The following is a 24463-nucleotide window of genomic DNA, read 5'->3' on the forward strand; positions in this document are numbered from 1 at the left end:
TTTAGAAGAGACCTCCCCACACTGTGAAAATGAAATTGGGTCAAAATTTTTCAGATTAAAGACACAAATTTGACACATTTTCTGTCACTTGATATTCTGTCAGAAAAAAATTGTCAAAAATGGTCCCAAGCTGTCAATGGGGCAGTACCCTTAAAAAGTCCTAATATGTACCATTTATGTATATATATGTATACATACACTTTAAGGTACTACTCTGATCTCTTTAGGTGCAAATGTGTTGTTTCAAAAGGGGTACTACTGCCCCAGTTACAACTAGGGACAATTTATAAATCATTTTTCTGACGGTGTACTATAACTGTTTAATAAGAAGGAGAAAAGCTACAAAATGTTAAAGCAGAAGTTTCGTGAAGAATTGTGAAAGGCAGTGATTTGACAAACAGGAAATGTGTTTGTGCTGCAGGTGTTGACCTGGCTGCCCTGCAGGAGCGCCTCTCTGACCTGTGGAACAGGAAAGAGCAGGAGGAGGTAAGAAACTCGTGTCATTAAAATCTCTTTAAGAGCAAATCTGCTGCATGTCGAGATGGGAAAAGATGACCAGCATACCTGCTGTGAGAGAAGAACTTGAATGTGGTTTAGAAATGGATCGATTCAATACCTGATTCATTAAATCTATAATTAATTCTCAAAATAAAGTCCATAAAGTAACTTTAAATGTAGGAAGTGATATTTTAAAAGGCTGCAGCATTTACACTAAGTGCTTTAAATGATATTTACACTAAGTAAACACATATACACAGATATTTTCTGTTTAAACTAAGTGACAATATCAGCATTTTCTTAGCGATATGCTATTTACAGTAGGTAAAAATAAGTTTAATAATATAATTAAATTCGCAATAAGTATTGTCCACCTCTGCTATCAAGTCCAACTAAATCCAATTTAAGCTGATGATAGTCAGTTTTACTAGCATTTGAGCCGCAGCTGCTTTGAAAGCCAGCCATTTTGTTGAAGGTTTGCCACTCGACGGGGGCGAGTTCCGGCGTCGTCATGTGGAAAAGTGACGTCAATGCATGCCTTCTATTGGGTAAGAAAGGAGGATTTGATCCAGCGATGTCGCGTCAAAATCCAGTCCCACAAGCCTTAAGCCCTACTGCATGCGCCACTTAAGTAATTGTTAAAGTCTTTTTAAAACTTTTTTTAAACTTAATGGTCCAACCAGCCATTAGTGGGTGAAGCTAGTGTAAATAGCATTTGCTAATAAGGGAGAAACTTTTAAAATTTTACTTAAACTATCGTTCAAATAAACCTCTAGTCTCTTCTGATCTGAAGGCAAGTGACTGAATGTTTAAAAAAAATAAAAAATTGACTATTTGGACCAAATAATGAAGAAAAGCAGGCAATGACAGCCCAGAATTCTTTCAATACAGTTTAAAAATCATCTGAGTGAAACCTCAAAAAGCTGGTTAATAAAATGCCAAGAATGCATTGTTGCAAATTTTAGACAAAGTCTGACCTCACCCTTAAAATGATTAGTTTACTTTAAAAAATTTGGAAATCTGTTAAATTGAGCAAGCAATTTCTATACTGTTGCGTATAATCTGGTTCACAGATGCAACAACATACGTCAAAGCAACCTTACATACCAGAAGATACGTAACGGTATGGAAATTACTTACATAATTTTTTTATAACGCAACAGGTTTTTGCTATTTTTTTTAAAGTTTAGTCAACTAATAATTTTACAGTGTACTTTAAGTATGCTCGAATATAACAGTTTTGATTCATTTTAGTTTCGCTTAGTCAAAACACAATTTCCCTGGTAACATTTGTGACCCCTCTGTGAAATTCAGGCTAAAGTTTTATAATCTAATGATAAAATTTTATAATCTGAGATTAGGAGCGTCAAATTTTGATTTGAAGTATTGATTTTTGTTTTTGACATATCCTTACTTAAGCCCTATTCGGACGGGATTAGTTTTCCAGAGGTCCTCTGTGTTTTTAATCCCGTCCGAATCGGCCATGTCTGTGTTTTTCCTCTGACGACCTCCGTAAAAATTCCAGAGCAATTTACCTACTGTTTTTCGCCGAATTTAGAGGTCCTCTGAGAAATTTAATCCCGTCCGCATGCAAATGTCTGTGTTTGCCCGCAATATCTTTTGAAAACGCGGTTCATTTCGTGTTTTGGCCAACGTGATCTGCCGTAAGGTCTTACTAATGCGCGTATATTGTATTTCCTGAGTCCCATTCATTCAGATATGAATGTTTTTTCGCATTCGGCAAAATAAAGTAATTAAATCAATACGAGCTGAATATCATATACTGTTAAGACTAAACACTGTAATATCATTAATGTTATAAGAAACTCAGTTCAAAGTTGTTCAACTCCGGAATGGTAATGTTAATTAATAAAGATATAAAATTTTATCAATCATTATTTCTTCATTACTTTGTGTTTGTTATAAGCAGACAGTTATATAAAACACGTAGGCTAACGTTACTTTAGTAGGATTTGTATATTTTATTTTGATTTGTTATAATTAAATTAATAAATTACATGTTCTGTCATGATTTTACATTTAAAGCAAAATATTTAACATTACAAACACGCGTATCCAGAGCACGTGCTCCTGCAACGCCCAAATGCATGAAACAGACACTCCCATCTCTGGAATAGCCTGCATCATTTTAATCCCGTCCGAATCGGTACATAAAATCACAGACGTCCTGGGGGACACGCTGAAACTCAAACGTTGTTTGGAAAACTAATCCCGTCCAAATAGTGCTTTAGTCAATATTAAAGATATTGGGGTTATTTTTTGACAGTGTGTTCTTTACATTACGTAGGATGATTTTGTGTTTTAAAAACAGTAGATCTGTAAAAAAAAATTAGGAAAAGTAGGAAAAATTATAAATAAGAAATAGTAAGTGACCCTCATTTTTTATAACCGTATAATTCAAACTCTATTGTCAGGTTAATGTGTATTTATTAGAGATGCACCGATATGAATTTTTCCCACCAATACCGATATATGCAATTATTCCCACTGATATCTGCTGATTCCGATAGTTTGGTGGGTAACTTTTATTAACTTGCATTAACTAAATTCTGAAGATTACATTTTCTGAATGTTATTCTATCTAATGTAATTAATATTGAACATTAAACTAGTAATGTTTCTTATACAGGGAGCTCAAATGGGTTGCATTTTCCTGTTTTCTTTTGATTGACCGGTTATATCCGCCATGGCTATCGGCTGTTTTTAAACAGATATAGTGTGAAATTTGCTTTTATTAATAATTGCTTTTATTATTAATTTTATTATAAGCTCTGCTCCTCTTCTTTCAGTTGCGACAGGTTTTAGCAGAGAGCTTCTCGCAGATGAAGGAGCCTTTAGCTCAGCTGCTGGATTTGCTGGAGGTCTGTCTTACCACCCCACAGAAGAGCAAGTCTTCAACCCTGTTCCAGTTTATTCTAGCAGAGTTTATGCGCTGGAGGACAAATAATCCCAAGGCCAGTTTAAAAAGTCTCAAGGATGAAGAGAGACTGAGTTTACAGCAGCAAGCATTGGGACTCCTTACAGACTCACAGCCAGGGTACATGGATCCACTGCTGGCCATTTACCAGCTGAGCTCACTGGAGAAACCACTGTTGATAAACCATGTGTCCTTCCTGCAAGACTGCTGCTGTTTCAAAGAGGTGTGAGCAGTTGTCATCAGTTATTATTAAATGTGGAGTAACAGTTTTTGTATTGAAAACAGGAGCCGATATTATACAAAGAAAACCAAGTGATTATAGTGGTTAGGGCTGTGCAATTAATAGTTTTTAATTTTCGATTTCGATTTTTGATTCAGACGATTATAAAAACAAGGTAATCGATGTAATCGTGTTAAAAATAGGATTATGATTTTTTCCCATAATCAAGCAGCCCTAGTAGTGGTAGGCTGTTATATTTGCATTGCCACTTAGACAGCCAGTATTTTGCATTTTAAAGGGGACATACAGTGAGCAAAATAAGTATTTGAACACCCTGTATTTTGCAGGTTCTTCCACTTGGAGATCATGGAGGGGTCTGAGGTTGTCATCGTGTGTGCATGTTCACTGTGAGAGACATAATCAAAAAAAAACTCCAGAAATCACAATGTATGATTTTTTACTATTAGTTGTATGATACAGCTGCAAATAAGTATTTGAACACCTGTCTATCAGCTTAAATTCTGACCCTCAAAGACCTGTTAGTCTGCCTTTAAAAAGTCCACCTCAACTCCATTTATTATCCTAACTTAGATGCACCTGTTTGAGGTCATTAGCTGCATAAAGACACCTGTCCACCCCATACAATCAGTAAGAATTCAACTACTAACATGGCCAAGACCAAAGAGCTGTCCAGAGACACTAGAGACAAAATTGTACACCTCCACAAGGCTGGAAAGGGTTACGGGGAATTTGCCAAGCAGCTTGGTAAAAAAAAGTCCACTGTTGGAGCAATCATTAGAAAATGGGAGAAGCTAAACATGACTGTCAATCTCTCTTGGACTGGGGATCCATGCAAGATCTCACCTCGTGGTGTCTCAATGATCCTAAGAAAGGTGAGAAATCAACCCAGAACTACACGGGACGAGCTGGTCAATGACCTGAAAAGAGCTGGAAGCACCATTTTCAAGGTTGCTGTTGGTAATACACGAGGACGTCATGGTTTGAAATCATGCGTGGCACGGAAGGTTCCCCTGCTTAAACCAGCACATATCCAGGCCCGTCTTAAGTTTGCCAATGACCATTTGGATGATCCATAGGAGTCATGGGAGAAAGTCATGTGGTCAGATGAGACCAAAATAGAACTTTTTGGTCATAATTCCACTAAACGTGTTGGGAGGATGAGTACCATCCCAAAACACCATCCCTACTGTGAAGCATGGGGGTGGTTGCATCATGGGGGTGTCTTTGGACAGCTCTTTGGTCTTACAATGACAATTTCAGACCCCTCCATAATTTCTAAGGGCCGATTCACACCGGCTGCGTGGCGTATCTGTTGCATGTCAGTTGCGTGGCGGCTGCATCGCGTTTGATATAGGTGACACATATTTTGCCTGGAAGCGCTTCCAAGACGCTTGCGTGTGGCGTGAAAAATAGGCGTCGGTCCTATTCCTAGGATGCACGCTTTTTCGGCGTGCGTGTCATGCAGGAGGTGTGCACGGTCAAACCTGCCAACATGGGAGCCTAAATAAAAACGGACACGCCACGCAGGTGAGACGCACACGCCACACAGCCGGTGTGAATCGGCCCTAAGTGGGAGAACTTGCAAAATAGCAGGGTGTTTAAATACTTTTTTTCCTCACTGTATCATGAAAATCTGACTTTTTCCACGTTTAAGTGCTATAATTGGGTCCCTAGTGCTTCTATCAACCTAGAAAATGTGGAAAGGATCAACTCAGTAAACCATTCCCTGTAAGCATGTGAAAAATAGCTCATTAAAATTTGGCTCCCTCTGTGATGTCAGAAGGGGATAATACCACACCTTAATTTGCACTATCCAACCACGGCACTGCCATTTAGTGCAAAGATCCGCTCATTTGCATTTAACAGGACACACCCCAAAACGGCAAGTCACATATTAATACATATTTTTTTGCAATATACAGAAATAAGAACTGAAGATTATAGAAGAATTGTGAATTCTGGTTATTAAAATTAATAAATAAAACTGATAAAATTTATTGTGTGTGTGTGTGTGTGCAGCTGTAACGCCGTTGTGTTGTATAACAGGCGGTGGTGTTCAGTGTCAAAGTGGAACTTCAGAAAGATCTTGACATGGAGATGGTGAGATCAACCACCCCAACATAATACATAACAAGATCCTTACTCTGTTAGGAAGTACAGATCATATTAGTTTACTCTCCTCTATTTGTATTGATAGATGTGTGTGCCCCTCATTCTCCTGGATAAGCTGTCGTTAGTGGAGATGTATGTGCGCGACCACCCAAACCTGCAGCATCGGGTTGTTACTCTGCTGGACTCGTGGTGTGATCCAGGCTTTAACATCCAGACTCTGCTCAGGTGAAAATATAGGCACTACATTCACTATAAACATGCAAAATATGCATTATTTTGGCAAAATAGTGTTATTTAAGGTTCCATGCTCATGGAAATATGCATACTTTTATAATCTCTGATTTCCTGTCCTGGAAGCTTAATGACATTTTAAAGGTTAATGGAAAAGTGTGTGAACTCTGTGTATTGGTTTATCTCTAATGACTGTTGTTTGGTTCCAGTCAGTACCCACAGCTGGTTCTCTCCAAGCATCAGACGGATCAGATTCAGCCCAAACTCCTCAGCAAACACGTCTTCAGGCTAATGGAAAAATTCGGCATCGACCCCAGTAGGTTGCACTGTTTTCTGTAGCTACACATTTTTTACACTCACGGGTAGGAATGTAAATACACGCTTATGGTATTTTTATCGTGCAATGTATGTCCCGTGTACTTCAAGGTCTGTGCCCAAATTCGGTCTACAAGAGAAAGCTGGATTCACTGAAGTTTCTTATGTACAAGACCTTTGGAGATGTAAGACAAATCCTGTTTCATATTTTTACTGCCATTTTAGCAACTTATATTTTTGGTTAAATTTTTAAGGTATTAATAAACACTAATGAACATTATTTATTAATAAATGTCTGTTTTTGAAGACTGGTCTTATGTAACATCTCTTATTACTGCACTTAATTCTTCACTGCACAATGTTTAAACAATGCTTGAATATTATCTCAAAACGTGTCTTAAATTGTTTTTCAACATTCAATCTTTTTTACATAATGATATGTAGTCAGAAGGAAATGGGGTTAATGTTGTCTTTTTGAGATAATAGCAGTGTCCCAATTCGAAGGCTGGATCTGTTGAAGGATTCTTTGGGGGACGCAGCCTTCAAAATTGGACAAAGCTTATATGTTTTGTAGCAAAAGTTAGTTCATGTTCTTGAATCTGATCGGACAAAAATAAGGGGTGTAAGAAAATATTGATACATGTAAGCATTGTGATATTTTGTTTGGAAAAACTGTATTGACTAAAAAAATTTTTTTTACTTTTTTTAATACAATATCGATTAAAAAAAATGCGGTTCATGGCAGTTATTGTTTTTGGAATTTACATCTTGCCCACTAGATAGCATTTTTTCTGAACTTAAACGGTGACAGGAAGTACTACTACCTTAGAGGCATGCACATTTTTTTTTGATATGGTTTGCATATGGTGGTGTGTTCTCAATGACATCTTCCCTAAAATGATATCCTATTATATTCCTAAGATAGCAAAAATTACAATATATTGCCCCGATGTACATTATTGCCATGCATCGCCGCATATCGCAATGAAACTGGGTGATTCTCGCAAAATTAGACTTATGAGGTGTCATGAAACATTTTGATAAAAAAGGAAATGCAAAGTAAGAGTATCAAAATAAGAAGCATACAGTTACAAACATCTCTTCATGTACTATTTGCACATGATTTCAAATGACACCATACAAAACAAATTTGATGTTATTTCCACATTTAAAGGGGAAATTTCCATTGCCGCAACGTGTCCATGACTGGATTTGGGTTCTTTGACATGGAAATATTTATAATTAAAAAATCTTACAAATTTAAAAGCTTCAGTGCATGTTATACTATATACATTTACAGTAAAGAAACATGTGGTATTTGGTGATCATTGGTAAATGTAGAGACAATAATAAGGAATATAAATGTTTCTCATCCTCCGCAACAATTTTCAATCATTGTTTACAACATTGTTTAAAAATTTTTTTGGAAGGGACATAACTGACTATGACACTCGAGTTGGCTACCAGGTAAGCAGTTCTTATTTTTTTCTCTCCAGATAAAAGTTGAAATTTTGTTTGTCATAGTACCTAGACAACTTTTTAATTCTCATTACCGAAACATGAGTTTGTAAATGCATATATTAAATGTAATATCATGTTGCGGTAATGATATTTTTTTATAATGATAATCTAAAAAATGTAAATAATTCTATAGGAAATATATTTTAAATCCTCTAAAAATAATGATTATAGTAAGTTCAGACCTAAATCTTATATGTGCAAAAAAAAGTTGGCTTCAATGGCTTTTTAAAAAAAATCTGATGCTGGACACCTTTTAAGTCTGGATTTCGTAAGAATCACCCAACTACTGTATCGTGATACGTACCGTAAAAAACCCAGAATCGTTTTGTCTCACTCTGCCACATTAACCATTTACGTAAAAATGACAGAAAAGTTATTACTTTTTCTTTCTGACATTGTCAAAATAAGGACCATAAAACAATATTGCTTTATTTTAACATTTTAATGTGTATTTTAAGTGATGTGCCTCATTTTAATGTGTATTTCAAGTGATGTGCCTATCTCTGTGTGTTTATCTGACAGAAAACAATGGCTGAAGACAATTGGAAAGATCATGTACAGGTAGTTACCATTTATGTGCTGATTATACATTTTAACATGCAAAATAGTGATGAAAGGCCAGTGTCACTATTGCATATACCATGTAAAGAAAATGCAGCATGAAGTTAAAACAACTTGGTTTTGCATGTCAATTCAACCTACAATTTTAAGATTTGAAATAACATAAGAATATATGTTGATTTGACAAAATGTTTTTACAGTGTATGTGACCCAGGACGACAAAACCAGTCATATGGGTCAATTTTTCGAAATTGAGATTTATACATCATCTGAAACATAAATAAAAAAAGCTTTCCATTGATACACACTCATCTAAAGGATTATTAGGAACACCATAATAATACTGTGTTTGACCCCCTTTCGCCTTCAGAACTGTCTTAATTCTTTGTGGCATTGATTCAACAAGGTGCTGAAAGCATTCTTTAGAAATGTTGGTCCATATTGATAAGATAGCATCTTGCAGATGATGGAGATTTGTGGGATGCACTTCCACCACATACCAAAGATGCTGTATTGGGTTGAGATCTGGTGAATGTGGGGGCCATTTTAGTACAGTGAACTCATTGTCATGTTCAAGAAACCAATTTGAAATGATTCGAGCTTTGTGACATGGTGCATTATTCTGGTGGAAGTAGCCATCAGAGGATGGGTACATGGTGGTCATAAAGGGATGGACATGGTCAGAAACAATGCTCAGGTAGGCCGTGGCACTAAGGGGCCAAAAAGTGTGCCAAGAAAACATCCCCCACACCATTACACCACCACCACCAGCCTGCACAGTGGTAGTAACAAGGCATGATGGATCCATGTCCTCATTCTGTTACGCCAAATTCTGACTCTACCATCTGAATGTCTCAACAGAAATCGAGACTCATCAGACCAGAAACCATTTTTCCAGTCTTCAACTGTCCAATTTTGGTAAACATGTGCAAATTGTAGCCTCTTTTTCCTATTTGTAGTGGAGATGAGTGGTACCCGGTGGGGTCTTCTGCTGTTGTAGCCCATCCGCCTCAAGTTTGTGTGTGTTGTGGCTTCACAAATGCTTTGCTGCATACCTCGGTTGTAACGAGTGGTTATTTCAGTCAAAGTTGCTCTTCTATCAGCTTGAATCAGTCGGCCCATTCTCCTCTGACCTCTAGCATCAACAAGGCATTTTCACCCACAGGACTGCCGCATACTGGATGTTTTTCTCTTTTCACACCATTCTTTGTAAACCCTAGAAATGGTTGTGCGTGAAAATCCCAGTAACTGAGCAGTGTAATACTCAGATCTGCCCGTCTGGCACCAACAACCATGCCACGCTCAAAATTGCTTAAAACACCTTTCTTTCCCATTTTGACGTTCAGTTTGGAGTTCAGGAGATTGTCTTGACCAGGACTACACCCTTAAATGCATTAAAGCAACTGCCATGTGATTGGTTGATTAGATAATTGCATTAATGAGAAATTGAACAGGTGCTCCTAATAATCCTTTAGGTGAGTGTATATAGTTTGTTATTCAAATATATATTTATAACTATTTCAATATCTGAAATCTTGGGGTGCTAAAAAAATCGAAATCACTAGTTGTCCAAATAAAGTCGTATTTCACCAAACAAATTTTTGAGAAAAACAACTTTGAGTTTTATATGAATGTCTGTATGTTTGTTTGAATTTGAAGGCTATGGTTGAAGGTAACACCGAGCTACAGGTTCAGTTGTTGCAGCTGTTGGTAAAGCACTGCAGCATCCAGACCGCTGCCCAGTGGGCCGCACATTACAGCGTACCCAGAGACAGGCTTCCCATCGGGGTGTGGGACAAAATTCAGAGCCTTTCCCCCCAGCAGCTGTAAGTATTAAATTAAATACGTTATTCGAATACACCAACACTCCTTCTCACAAATATTTGTGTATTTCTGTCACAGAGAGATGAATTCTGTGAGCGTCTCGCCTGAGTCATGGATGCCCCCTCAATCTGATCAGAAAAAATACTACCAGCTCCCTCTGGCCAGAGAAAACGTCCACTTTGTAGAGACATTAGATAAACTTGAGCTGTGCAAAGAGGCGGTTTTAAAGGTAAATGTGACCCGTGGTTTAAATGTGTGAGTACTTTATCACTATCAATTTACTCTGGGCATTTGCTGGTGGATAGAGAGGAGTGATGACATAAACTAAAAAAAGTAATATTGAATGTGGGGTTTACAACATGAGGTTTCTAAATCTAAAAGTATTAAATACTAATTTAAAAGTATTAAAAACAAAGTTTGCTAAGTTCATTTTTCTTTCTGATTGATTGGATACATAAAGATCCCTTTGTTTGTAAGCATAGCACCAGCATAGTATATTGTTCATCATAGTACGCAGTATATCAAGAGCTATTATTTCAATGACAGTTTTTGATCATTCGTCTTCAGGATGGCTGTGTGGTGGGAATAGACATGGAATGGAGAGCTGGTTTTGGCACCGTGTCCTCTCAGCATGTGGCTCTGATCCAGCTGGCCGTACAGGGACAGGTGTTTCTGTTGGACCTGTGCGCTCATGGCATCAGTCAGCATAATGCCACAGTGGACTTCATCAGAGCTTTGCTTTCACACAAGAACATCCTCAAACTGGGTGAGCTACTATATATTAATCATATATCTGTTTTTATGTGAGACTGACTGTAAATTCAGGCTGAAGTCTCGTAATCTTAATCTGAGATTAGGAGCATCAAAGTTCGATTGATTTCACATGACCTTACTTTATGTTATGTAGGATGATTTTATGTAGAATAACAGTAAATTGCAAAAATATTATGGCTTTAAAGGAATAGTTTACCCAGAAATTTACCTTTGTTCTTCTGTACACAAATGAAAAAATGTTTGTAACCAAGCTGACCTGGGGCCCCATTGACTTCCATAAGAAAAAAATTGAAAAAATACTGTGGAAGTCAATAGTGCCCCAAATCTGCTCTGTTACAATATTTTCCGTAAATCTCTCCATTTGTGTTCAGCTGAACAAAGAAATGTTTCCAGGTTTGGAACAACTTGAGGTCGGGTAAATAATGACAGAATATAAATTTTTGTGTAAACTATCCCTTAAACTTTGGATAGCATTACTAGCATGTGTTAACATTTGTTTCTGTAGGTTATGGGATGTCTGGAGACTTGAAAAGTCTGGTCAGCACTTGGCCCCAGCTGAAAGAAGAACCATTAAAGATGGAAGGAGTTCTAGATCTTCTCCACGTCCATCAAGAGGTGCTGCCAGTAAACATCTCACCCAGCAGAGATAACAGTCATATGTGTTTGATGCCTTTTGTAGTTTGACATGATGTGATGTTTTGGAGTAATACTGAATATTTAGCAGGAAATATTTAATAAATTTTCATCTGATTTGAGCATGGAAAAGTAGATAAATATTATTATTGTTTTATTATGACTGACCCCTCAGCTTCAGCGCTGTTGGGTGGGTAACAGAGGGCGTCGGTCAGTGGAGGTGAGTGATGGTCCGGCAGAAAAGGGTCTGAGTCTGCTGGTGCAGCAAGTGCTGGGGAAACCGGTGAACAAAATCGAGCAGCTTTCCAACTGGGAACGGCGGCCACTCCGGACCAGTCAACTCCGTTATGCAGGTGACACACAATTCATATTAAATTAATAGTTTATGGAAAAAAATATATTATCGCATAATTTAATCACCTTAAAAGGATAGTGTACCAAAAAATGGAAATTCTGTCATAATTTTCTCATCCTCATGTTGTTGTAAACCTGTATTAGTTTTTTATTCTGATGAACACAAAAGAAGATATTTTAATAAATGATTTTGTATTATCTGGACTATTAGTCGCTTCGGAGTATAAGTCGCATCAGTCAAAAATGCGTTTTGAAGAGGAAAAAACATATATAAGTCGCACTGGACTATACATTGTGTTTATTTAGAAAATGATTTCACAAAGTCCAAGCCGAAGAACAGACTTTGGAAAGGCAAGTTATTCAACTAAACAATAGCACAAAACGTCAGGCTGAATAGGTGTCCTTCCATGTTAAAGTTACATATATACAGTTATTCACACAATATAAAATAGCATACAGAACTAAATTGACACAACAAGTCAAATTAAGTTCAAAAAGGTCCCAAAGTCATTCCACATCACTGAATCTATTGAATTACATAAATACAGGAGCAGCATAGAGCGGACTCTCGCGGCTGTAGACGGAAATAATTTATCTCTGTTCATATGAAATAATTTTGACGTTTAAGTCGCACCTGACTATAAATTTTAGGATCCGCCAAATATGAAAAAAAGTGTGACTTATAGTCTGGAAAAAACGGTAATAATCACACAGCTGATTGTAACCATTGACTTCCATACTAGGAAAACCAAATACGATGGAATTAAATGGGTCTCGTCAACTGGGTGCTTACCATCATTTATTAAAATATATATCACAATACTTCATAATATTTGTTTTCCTACTATGGATGAAAATGGTTACAATTAGCTGTGTGCTTACTATCATTTATCAAAATATCATCTTTTGTGTTCATCAGAAAAAAGAAACTCATGCAGGTCTAGAACAACATGAGGTGAACTATTCCTTTAATGCCATCCTTGGTGTATATGACTTCCTTATAGGGATGCACCCACAGGATTTTTTGGGCCGATACCGATTTAAACAGACAATTCTGGCCGATGCTGATATTAAACGCTTGTATACAATACTATACAGTTGGTCTATTAGCTAGTTTATTTCTGCATCAAATTATTTTTACTCAACATGGATTGGATCTAATTAACATTCAACTGACCAACATGATAAGAGAGGCACAAATTAAGCTAAAACAAATATAAGAAGACAGCATGACAACCTTCAAAGGTGTTTTTTGCTATTCAGCATTTATTTTATTAACAACATTAACTAATTTTTTACATGTAATAGATTTCTTTATGCAGTTAATTAATAAACAATCGTTATCTGCCTTTCTCGTGCTATTGCCGATAGGCCGATGGTTTCAAATTCATCAAAAATCGACCGATAAATATCGGCGGCCGATACATCGGTGCATCACTACTTCCTTCAGTTAAACAAATTTAGAGTTAAGTTAAATAACAACCTGGCTCTTCCTTGGTTTGTAATGGCATTGAATAGTGTCCGTGCTTTAAAACCCATACATCGTAAAAAAAAAAGAACGCATACGACTTTGGTTGGTTAAAGTCCCCATGAACGGCTTCCTTATCGTGACATATTTCACAGTGAAACGGAATATCACATGAGGAAAATAGCGGGTATGAGAAGTAGATTTTCAGATGATGATTAAAGGAACAGTATGTATGATTGTGGCCAAAACTGGTACTGCAATCACACAACTGGTGGCCAATACACAAAATGACAACATAAACATCAGTTGAGGGCTGCAAATTCACTTTTTAAATGACAATATCCTGGCCAGACCACTGTTGTGAGTGATATAAGTATTTGAAATGAAAATGATTTCTTAATGTCTAGTGACATATCAGGGTCATTTTATGATTAATTGATATACATTTCTTACATACTGTTCCTTTAAAGTTTATGAATGCACATAAATAAAAAAGACCCATACAGATAAATTGTTCATAATAAAATCCGCAATTTTCTATTACAAAATAGGATTTGCTGTTTTGATTTCACGAGGACTTTAATGTGTTTTTTATGTAAAATTATACGTTTGTAAGAAAAATGTCAGTTTAAAGTGGACTTCTGTATAAAGCTAAAATTAAATAAATTAATCGACATGTTATTACTTAAATAAATAATTTTTAAAAAAATTATTTAACAAATTTGAATGTCCTCTGTCCATCTCTCCAGCTGCTGATGCATACTGTCTGCTAGATGTCTACCTCACCCTCTCGCAGGACCCGAAGGCATACGGATTGCCAGATGACCTCCGCACCATCCTCTCCACCCAACCATCCAAAAGTCGTGAGGAGAAGAAACCTAAGGACAAAAGCAAGCAAAAGAGAAGAGAGGTCTGTCTGCCCATCCTTGCTGTTTAAGAGCCCATGATACCACAACTGACTCTGTTTTCAGTTACTGTCATAAAATATGATGATCCCTTCATTATGGTTCACCTCAACTTCCTGTTTTTGATAAAAACACATTAACAAAAGGAAACAAAACTGTGTTGTGGGGTCTCAAATTTAAATGTATTTTGATGCATTATGGGAATCAATGTTAAAAGTTTGAAGTGTTTGTCCAATTATTAGGCTCGACAGAAGGCGAACGAGCCCCAGTGTGTAGTGGATGAGTGCCTCTTGGTGAATTCGGAGTACCAGGGGCCCACCATCACCCCACGTGAGCTACGGGTGGTCTGCGATAACATGCTACAGGGTCTGGGCCGTTACCTGCGCTGTCTGGGGGTGGACGTTAAGATGCTGGAAAACACAGATGACCATAAAGTCGCAGCAAAGGTGAGATCACCAGACACCTACTATATGTGGCAATGAACACTGTTGGGGATACGCAAGATGTGTAAACTGGATTTGATTCTGTGAGTTGGTACTCGGGTGGTAGATTATATTTGTAAAGACATGTGGTGTCCCCCATATGCGTCATTAAATTGTTCATCATATTGTTGCACCCTCTTGGATTCTTACATCATGCATTCTTGGATCTTAATTTAAGAAATTATTAAATCGGCCTACCGTTATCTTACTGAAAGTATTCATGGATGTTTTATTTTATGCTGCAGCTGGCTCGCGCCGAAGGTCGTGTCATCCTCACCGCAGGTCAGCCCTACCAAACAGTAAGTGTGTGTCACAGAGCTAAACATTGCATATTGTTTATATTTGGTCATGAAAGACAAGTGTTTCTTTGTGTGTAGCTAAGGTCCCAGGTTGCAGAGGGCCGCTGTCTGACTCTGGACTGCTCAGAAAAAGCACGCGACCAGGCCTTGTACGTTCTCAGGCATTTTCACATCCACCTTACCCCCGAAGACATCTTCAGTCGATGCCAGGTCAGTCATACATGTCTGTAAACAGATGTACAGTACTGTGCAAAAGTCTTGGGGCACCATGCACCATTAGATTTGTTGTTTTTGCAATTGTGTAGTGATCATATAATTATTTCTCAGTCTCTTTATTAGAATACAACCAGAAAATACAGTAAATGTGTATGTAGTATTAAAAACAGTATAAAAGTATAAGCTGAAGTGTGAAGTTTTTAGGGTAAACTTCCCTTCTACTAGAGCAATAGCAGACAGCTACAGGATCTCTTAAACTTAAAATGAAATTAAATCCTAATTTCTAATTCTAATCGAATGACTTCAGGACTTCAATCTCCTCAAAAAAGCTCAAGATGTGTTTCGTGCCAAGAGAGGTCACACTTAAAGGAATAGTCTACTCATTTTCAATATTAAAATATGTTATTACCTTAACTAAGAATTGTTGATACATCCCTCTATCATCTGTGTGCTTGCACGTAAGCGCTGGAGCGCGCTGCGACACTTCGATAGCATTTAGCTTAGCCCCATTCATTCAATTGTACCATTTAGAGATAAAGTTAGAAGTGACCAAACACATCAACGTTTTTCCTATTTAAGACGAGTTGTTATACGAGCAAGTTTAATGGTACAAAATAAAACGTAGCGCTTTTCTAAGCAGATTTAAAAGAGGAACTATATTTTATGGCGTAATAGCACTTTTGGGAGTACTTTGACTCGCCTGAAAAGTCCGCTCCCCTTCTCACTCTCATAATGGGAGAGGGAGGGTGTTACTGCGCTGAGTTGAAGTACTCCCAAAAGTGCTATTACGCTATTCCTCTTTTAAATCCGCTTAGAAAAGCGCTACGTTTTATTTTGTACCACCAAACTTGCTAGTATAACTACTCGTCTTAAATAGGAAAAACGTTGATGTGTTTGGTCACTTCTAACTTTATCTCTAAATGGTACAATTGAATGAATGGGGCTAAGCTAAATGCTATCGAAGCGTCGCAGCGCGCTCCAGCGCTTACGTGCACGCACACAGATGATAGAGGGATGTATCAACAATTCTTAGTTAAGGTAATAACATATTTTAATATTGAAAATGAGTAGACTATTCCTTTAATACTGACTGATGCCTAAAGAAGACATTTAGTCCTGAAAATTGTTTTGTTTTTAATTTTGTGTACATATTTCCTGTATTTTCTGTTTGTATCTTAAAAAAAGTGAAAAATAAATCTGGATAGACATTAAAACTTTGCTAAAACAACAAAGCTGGTGATGGTGGCCTAAGACTGGTGCCCAAAGTACTGTATGTGTCAGTGTGTCTCTTTCCTTTTATTTGTTACAAGGAACAAATGTACACAATCACATTAAGCCGGCATTTATTCACCGTCATTGTTTTGTGTCAAAACTTTGTGTCAGGGAAATGGAGGTAGAGGTTTTTCCCGGATACACATCTTCTATGAATCATTGATTTTTCAAAGCCAGCAAAGGGCCGTGTTTGTGTCATTTTATGTATTTCCTTTTAAATGCATGGTGATTTTAGAAATAAGCAAGTAATCGAGGGATGCCAAGGGTATAACACAGAGAGGTGGGAAAGTGACATGAATAGATATCCACATATTCCAAAATTTTGGTTAATAATTAGGATGTTTTGCTCAATAACCAATATGGGTAATATAATAGTCGATACTGTTTTGTTCAGAGCTCAGACGCCATGAACTATAGTAATAGTGATGTTAGGAGATGTTACCAAACTGAAATTTACAGATTGTTGGAATAGTTGGATGTGAAAGAAAACTAATGAAGTAAGAATAGTGCAAGAAAGGGCAGGCAGAGAGATGCAGAAAGAGATAACTTGAAGAAAAACAACTGGTAGAGAGACTAGGGTGTGAGACAAAGAGAGATGGAGGCAGATAGCTGGCCGACACATTCCCGCTGTAATACCTGATCGCCATTTAATGCTGTCTTTACACCTGGTATTAGATGCGTTTTGGTCGATCGGATCACAAGTGGACAATAGAGAAACACATTCACGTTTACACCTGAAATTTTAAGACGTTTCTTTTGTCTACTTTCGTCCAATTTTCTGAGTGGGTGGTTTGTGGGCGAGTCCTCTGTTTTTGTTTTAATGCGAATTGAAACAAACGAAAGAGGCGGAGAGCAGCTGCTTCGGTTTTATCAATGAAAGCCTAAAGATAGCGCTGTACACTGTGTGTTCGCACCTTAATACAAAGTGTAAACAGCCTCTTAGAGCTGCACCTCCAGATTACTTTATTACTCATAATTTTAAGATTTAGAAAAGCTTTCATGACATCATAACATAGTATGTACATTTACAAAGCGTTAAAATACATAAAAACGCTAATTTCATAAAATAAAGATGTCAGTAAAGGTACTTCGGAGGGACTAGAATACGTGACTGGAGTAAAAATGTTTACCTTGATTTTGGTCATGTAACACGTTTTTTTTTTAACGTTTTTACACCATGTAAAAAGTAAGCATGTCAGAGGTTGTTGCGTCAGACCTAATGTTGTTTTTGTGTTGTTGTCGATATGCAGAAATTAAACCATGTATACCAGCCTCATATGTTCCTGCTGCTGCTTTAGTCAGAAAGCAATTATAAGGCTTCCAAAAACTTGTAATAAAGTACACAACTTCAAAGACATCATATTGGTTTGGTAGGGTGAGTAAAAATGACAAAATGTTTATTCTGGTGAATTACGCCTTTGATATCACTTAATTAAACTTGTTATCACGTTTTAAGTCTTTGACATGGCATCATAACAGCTTTCAGCAATCGTGCAGAATTGCACGGCATCACATGCAACACACCTCATACCAGTCGAAAGAGTTTGTACCACACCAAGTTCACACCTAAAGCCACTGCAAAAAAGAGAACACTGTCAATAAAAGGTGCCAGGCACGGGGCGTTTAAACTCCCCAAATGTGTTGATTTTGTGGCCACCTACCTTTTAATGAGTGGGTGGCCGCCGGCTTCTGTCTTGATCTGTTGCATTCCACCATTTGTTGCCCGAGGTCTCGTCCACCTCCGTCTGTTTGCAGTCTGTGCGCTCTTCTTCTTTTCTTATATACCAGTATGGTGCTAGATTCAGCCTCCCACAAAATCCGACACCACCAACAGGACCCTGAGGGAGAGCTGTTTCATGCCCGATCAGAAGCATCTGTCAGGTGTCTGATCACGTGAATGCTCTCATTATTCAACCACAAAAGTGTGTACTGTTATAAAATTAAAAACCTTCTAGTCTAAAGGTATGCACTCTTAAAAATAAAGGTGCAGAACAATGTAAAGATTTGTAAGTTAAGTTTTTCTATCAACACTTTTGTAACCATGCTATCAAATTAGAGTTTTGCTTTAATATAATTAAAAATATATTAATTGAAGGATTTGCCATATAAAGACTACACTACTAATAGGGCTGTAACGATAAATCGCATGTCCCATTAAAAAGTTCCCAAAATATTCTTTATTATCATCAAAATACCTGAAACAATCTGAAGAACGGCAATATAAATATTCTTCTAGACATTTCCTGGAATAGCATTTGTAATGCTATTTCTTTTGTGGCACAATTGGAGTTTCTGCACGAGAGCGCCCTCTGGCTTTTGGATGTGGCGGCATTTCACGTAATTCATTCAAATTAATTCATTGAGAAAACGCGCATTTGCATGATTAATCGTTACAGCCCTAACTACTAAGGGTGCATTTATGTCAACATTGTACTATAAAACAGAAACGTTTTTACTTTGCGCTTCTTTTGCGTACAGATGAGAAAGTAGTTAAAGGAACACGCCGACTTTTTGGACTTTAGCTTATTCACCGTATCCCTACAGAGTTAGACAAGTTAATGCATACCCTTTTCATCTCCATGCCCCCGTAACTCTGTCAGCCGCACCCAGCGCTAGCCTAGCTTAGCACAAAGATGAAAGTAAATGGCTCCAGCTAGCATACTGCTCCCAATAAGTGACAAAATAACGCCAACATTTTCCTATTTATATGTTGTGATTTGAATAGTCACAACATGTACAAATAACAAGGTCATATGAGACACAGCCATCTTTTAACCGTATACATATTGGGAACTATATTCTCAGAAGGTGAAGCACTGCTACTTGGGCGGAGTGATTAGCGCAACACTTGCGTGAACTCTCTGCTCCGAGTAAATCACTCCGCCCAAGTAGCAGTGCTTCGCCTTCTGAGAATATAGTTCCCAATATGTATACTGTTAAAAGATGGCTGTGTCTCATATGACCTTGTTATTTGTAATCACTGTGTACAAATCACAACATATAAATAGAAAAAATTTATTTTGTCGCTTATTGGTAGCGGTGTGCTGGCTGGAGCCATTTGCTTCCATTCTTTGTGCTGGGCTGGTCTAGCGGTGGGTGCGTCAGACGGAGTTGCGGCACGCACGGAGATGAAGGAGGTGTGTGTGGACTTATCTAGCTCTGGGGGATACGGTGAATAAGCTAAAGTCCCAAAAACGCGGTGTGTTTCTTTAAAACGATCCCAATTCACATGGATCCACAAATTTGCTTTGCATGTATTTATATAATTTAAAATATATTAATTTACCCTATAAAGACTACACTACTAACGGTACATTCACACGGGGCGTAAGCGTTGACGCTTACCATTCACTTTTAATGGGTGAAGACATGCGTTGCCGAACTGATTTGTGGATCAGTCGGCTCAGCATCAGTGCCGTTGCTCGTGGCAGAAGTTGAACATTTCTCAACTTTTCAAGCAGCAACGCGTGCGTCAGCCAATCAGATCGCCTTATGCAAATACCCTAGACAGAGCCATCCAATTACGTTTATAGAAGACCGAAGCATGTGTTGCGGCCACTGTGATTGGCTGTTACTCACGCTTCAGGCAAGCCTTCTGTCCAGCGTTAACGCTTTCGCCCCGTGTGAATGTATGGTAAAGGTACATTTATATGACATCATTGTACTAAAAACGAAGAAGTTTTTTTTCTTTGCAATTTTTGTTAAAACCATCCCTGTTCACACAGATCCACGAAGTTACTTTACCTTTAATGTATAATTTAACTTTATTTATTAATTGATTGATTTGCACAATAAAGACCACACTACTAAGGGTGCGTTTACATGACAGCATTGTACTAAAACAGAGTTTTTTCTTTGTATTTTTCCAAAGGAAAAAAATCCCCATTTACACGGATCCATGAAAATTAATAGCTGTACATGCATACCACGTCAGTAGTTGGTAATGTCACATGAACGTGCAAAACGTATACACGTGACATCACCGATTTGCGTTTTTTGAGTCAAAAACCTGCACTTTAAAATCTGTTGTTTTTATTGTAAATTAAGTGACAAAACAAATAGTTTTCAGCTTATAGAAAACATTGTCACGTTATCGGCTCCTAAAAAGTTTACCCAAAACAAGTTCTCCTGACATTTCTGCAGTAAGGTGCTAGTGCAGCATGGCAGGCGTTTGAAGATTTGAATCAGGCCGACATGTTAAAATGTGAAGGTAAAGTTGAATGAAGGAATGTGTGATAGAAAGAAGAATTAGGGATGGGTTAAAAAGCCAGTTTTGAAGGTGCACCCCAGGGCTGGTATGTGGTAGCCCACCCATGCTAAGTTAACCCTTTTGTTATCTGATTGTAAAGTCCTTTGATTAACAGTGGCTGGCTGACTTGCCCCGCCGGCTCTTTTGAGAAGCATTCCTGAAGCCCCTCTGAGCCCCCTGTGTGGCCCATTGATACTCATTGCCAATCATTAACCTCTCCCCTGCTCATCCCACCATAATCCTCTCTCTCACTGGCCTTCAATATAGCTGTCTCTCTTTTTCTTCTCACTGCTTTATCAATGCCTCTTCCAGTGAATTCCTCTCTGTCCACACCAGGTTTAAGCCACGCTGAGATTTAAGCTGGGTTCAAATGAGTGTCACCATGTTGACTAGACTGCTAAATGGATTAGAGCTCGGATCCAGATGTTTTCTTTCAGGAAACTAAAACCGATCGCATACGGACAGCACTAAATAAAGGTGTAAAAATGTGCTACAAAACATTTACTTTCGTGACCTTGGACCACAATATGGGTCAATTTTTTTAGAATTGAGATTTATACATTATCTGAAAGCTGAATAAGTTTTCCAATGATTTATGGTTTGTTATGATAGGACACTATTTGGCAGAGATACAACTATTTGAAAATCTGGAATTAGATGGTGCAAAAAATCTTAGCAACACGTATTACTAATGATCAATACTTTTTTGATATTTTACCTTTGCATTTTTACATTAGGAAATGTACTAAATATTATGGAACGTGATTTTTATTTAAAGGTGTGTAATGTCTAGTTTTTAGCAGCATCTACATTCACCTAAAGGATTATTAGGAACACCTGTTCAATTCTCATTAATGCAATTATCTAATCAACCAATCACATGGCAGTTGCTTCAATGCATTTAGGGGTGTGGTCCTGGTCAAGACAATCTCCTGAACTCAGAATGGGAAAGAAGAATGATTTAAGCAATTTTGAGGGTGGCATGGTTGTTGGTGCCAGACGGGCCGGTCTGAGTATTTCACAATCTGCTCAGTTACTGAGATTTTCACGCACAACCATTTCTAGGGTTTACAAAGAATGGTGTGAAAAGGGAAAAACATCCAGTATGCGGCGAAAATGCCTTGTTGATGCTAGAGGTCAGAGGAGAATGGGCCGACTGATTCAAGCTGATAGAAGAGCAACTTTGACTGAAATAACCAGTCGTTATAATCGAGGTATGCAGCAAAGCATTTGTGAAGCCACAACACGCACAACCCTGAGGCGGATAGGCTACAACAGCAGAAGACTCCACCGTGTACCATCCATCTCCACTACAAATAGGAAAAAGAGGCTACAATTTGCACAAGCTCACCAAAATTGGACAGTTGAAGACTGAAAAAATGTTGCCTGGTCTGATGAGTCTCGATTTCTGTTGAGACATTCAGATGGAGTAAGAATTTGGCGTTAACAGAATGAGAATATGGATCCATCATGCCTTGTTACCACTGTGCTGGGGGGTGTTGGTCATGTAATGGTGTGGGGGATGTTTTCTTGGCACACTTTAGTCCCCTTAGAGACAATTAGGCATCGTTTAAATCCCACAGCCTACCTGAGCATTGTTTCTGACCATGTCCATCCCTTTATGACCACCATGGACCCATCCTCTGATGGCTACTTCCAGCAGGATAATGCACCAATGACAAAGCTTGAATCATTTCAAATTGGTTTCTTGAACATGACAATGAGTTCACTGTACTAAAATGGCCCCCACAGTAACCAGATCTCAACCCAATAGAGCATCTTTGGGATGTGGTTTGTGGATGTGCATCCCACAAATCTATATCAACTACAAGATGCTATCCTATCAATATTGGCCAACATTTCTAAAGAATGCATTCAGCACCTTGTTGAATCAATGCCATGTAGAATTAAGGCAGTTCTAAAGGCGAAAGGGGGTCAAACACAGTATTAGTATGGTGTTCCTAATAATCCTTTAGGTGACCTTTAATATCCTTATAATTTTTGGCATAAAAAATCGATAATTTTGACCCATACAATGGCTTTTGCTACAAATATACTCGTGCGACTTATGACTGGTTTTGTGGTCCAGGGTCACATGTATGCATTTGGTAGACGCTTTTATTAGTACATGCAAGCTTCTTTTTATCAGTGTATGTGACCCTGGGAACTTAATTTAGAAGTACTCGAAAATGCATTTAAATGCTAATCCGTCCTGATGCATCCCAGAAATTTGATAGCCTGTCAATCATTTTCTGCAATAATACTGACTTTGTGTTGCAGGTTATGTGCAATTTTAAAAATACAACAACCCTGCCAGAAAAAGTGGTCTGTTATTGGGGCGGTATCTTTCAAAAGTACACTTTTGCACCTGAAAAGTGCATATTAGTACCTCAGAGGTACATATTGGTACCAAATATAATTTACCTAAATGATGTTGCATATTAAGCATGGGACCATTTTTTCTGCCAGTGCATGTGTCCGAAAGTTTCCAGGTATGCTGGACATTTGCTGTTCTTCGTAAACGTGGGCAAATCACAAAACTAATGATGTAATGATGCTTTTAGCTCTGTAAAAGATCTGTAAGATCACAACAAACAAATTCAGTCATGTGTTTCCATGCAAGTAAGCTTGGAATTTATTTCCCATAAGTGGAATGTCTTTAAAAAATATTTTCATCACGGGGTTTAAGGTTTCTTTGACACCACACCTTTAACTGGTATCTGGTTATATGTTACAGTCTCACACATTACCGAGTTACTCGTATCATTTTCTCCCATGCCCTTCCTTGTGACATTCATTTGGACCCGCAGGCCCAGTTTTGGTGGGGGCAGAGTACTCTGATTTCAGCACTGAAAACTCGCTAATGTTGCCATGCAGATGGCATCTAAAGCACCGAGGCAGAATTTCTGCGTTTACTCAAAACATCTTCTATAGAGGCGTTAGATGACTGCCAACCTTTTTTAGACGTGAGACTCAGACGATTTCCCACGAGGACGTGGGGGGAAGAGCGGCTTTAGGGGCGTCGACTGTGGGGGGTTAACAGGAACTGACATAACGTGTGAAGATAGAAGAACAGAGAGGAAGAGAGAGCAAGTGTGAAAGAAGAGTTTCGCCGTCTTTGATCTGCCGAACGCTGAGAAAAAGGGAAGAATGCGAAACGCTGAGATAATTTTGAGGTTACTGCAGTGGCGCAAGTGTGCAGAAAACTCTCGGCTGATTGATCATATTTCCGTTCCTCTTTTGTTCCCATTTTTCTTGACACGTCGTGATCCTATTGTGTTTTTGTGGCCTGAAACCAAAAGCAGCACTCGAATGTGTTTAAAGGGATAGTTCAGCCAAAACTGAAAATTTTGTCATTTATTTAACCTCATGTTGTTTATAAAATTTGAATAAAGTAGCAATATAATGAAAGTGATTATTCTGCTAAATATTTCATTTGCTGTTTAATGCGAGACAGAAAGTGTCTTTAATTAAGCAATACACCAAATCACCTGTAATAAGAAACCACTTTTCACAAATCATCTGTTTTTGATGGATGGATAAAAATCCTGTTTGGTTAAAAAAAATAAG

At 37.9% G+C, this 24463-nt stretch overlaps 1 protein-coding gene across 3 annotated transcripts in view; it reads left to right on the forward strand.

Moving 5' to 3' along the window:
• The window catches only part of exd3 (exonuclease 3'-5' domain containing 3), a 54166-nt gene that overhangs the window by 6261 nt on the left and 23442 nt on the right, over positions 1-24463 (forward strand). For all 3 annotated transcript variants that reach the window (XM_055208926.2, XM_055208927.2, XM_055208928.2), the window contains exons 3-18: positions 422-486; positions 3309-3659; positions 5724-5777; positions 5875-6014; positions 6230-6336; positions 6447-6520; positions 8379-8417; positions 10077-10243; positions 10320-10470; positions 10809-11007; positions 11521-11630; positions 11824-12001; positions 14220-14380; positions 14618-14821; positions 15103-15156; positions 15235-15366. In XM_055208926.2, coding sequence (XP_055064901.2) covers positions 422-486; positions 3309-3659; positions 5724-5777; positions 5875-6014; positions 6230-6336; positions 6447-6520; positions 8379-8417; positions 10077-10243; positions 10320-10470; positions 10809-11007; positions 11521-11630; positions 11824-12001; positions 14220-14380; positions 14618-14821; positions 15103-15156; positions 15235-15366 — 2186 coding nt within the window. The remainder of the gene's footprint in view (positions 1-421; positions 487-3308; positions 3660-5723; positions 5778-5874; positions 6015-6229; positions 6337-6446; positions 6521-8378; positions 8418-10076; positions 10244-10319; positions 10471-10808; positions 11008-11520; positions 11631-11823; positions 12002-14219; positions 14381-14617; positions 14822-15102; positions 15157-15234; positions 15367-24463) is intronic.

The sequence above is a fragment of the Misgurnus anguillicaudatus genome, chromosome 12 (assembly GCF_027580225.2).
Source record: "Misgurnus anguillicaudatus chromosome 12, ASM2758022v2, whole genome shotgun sequence".
NCBI classification, from domain to species: Eukaryota; Metazoa; Chordata; class Actinopteri; order Cypriniformes; family Cobitidae; genus Misgurnus; species Misgurnus anguillicaudatus.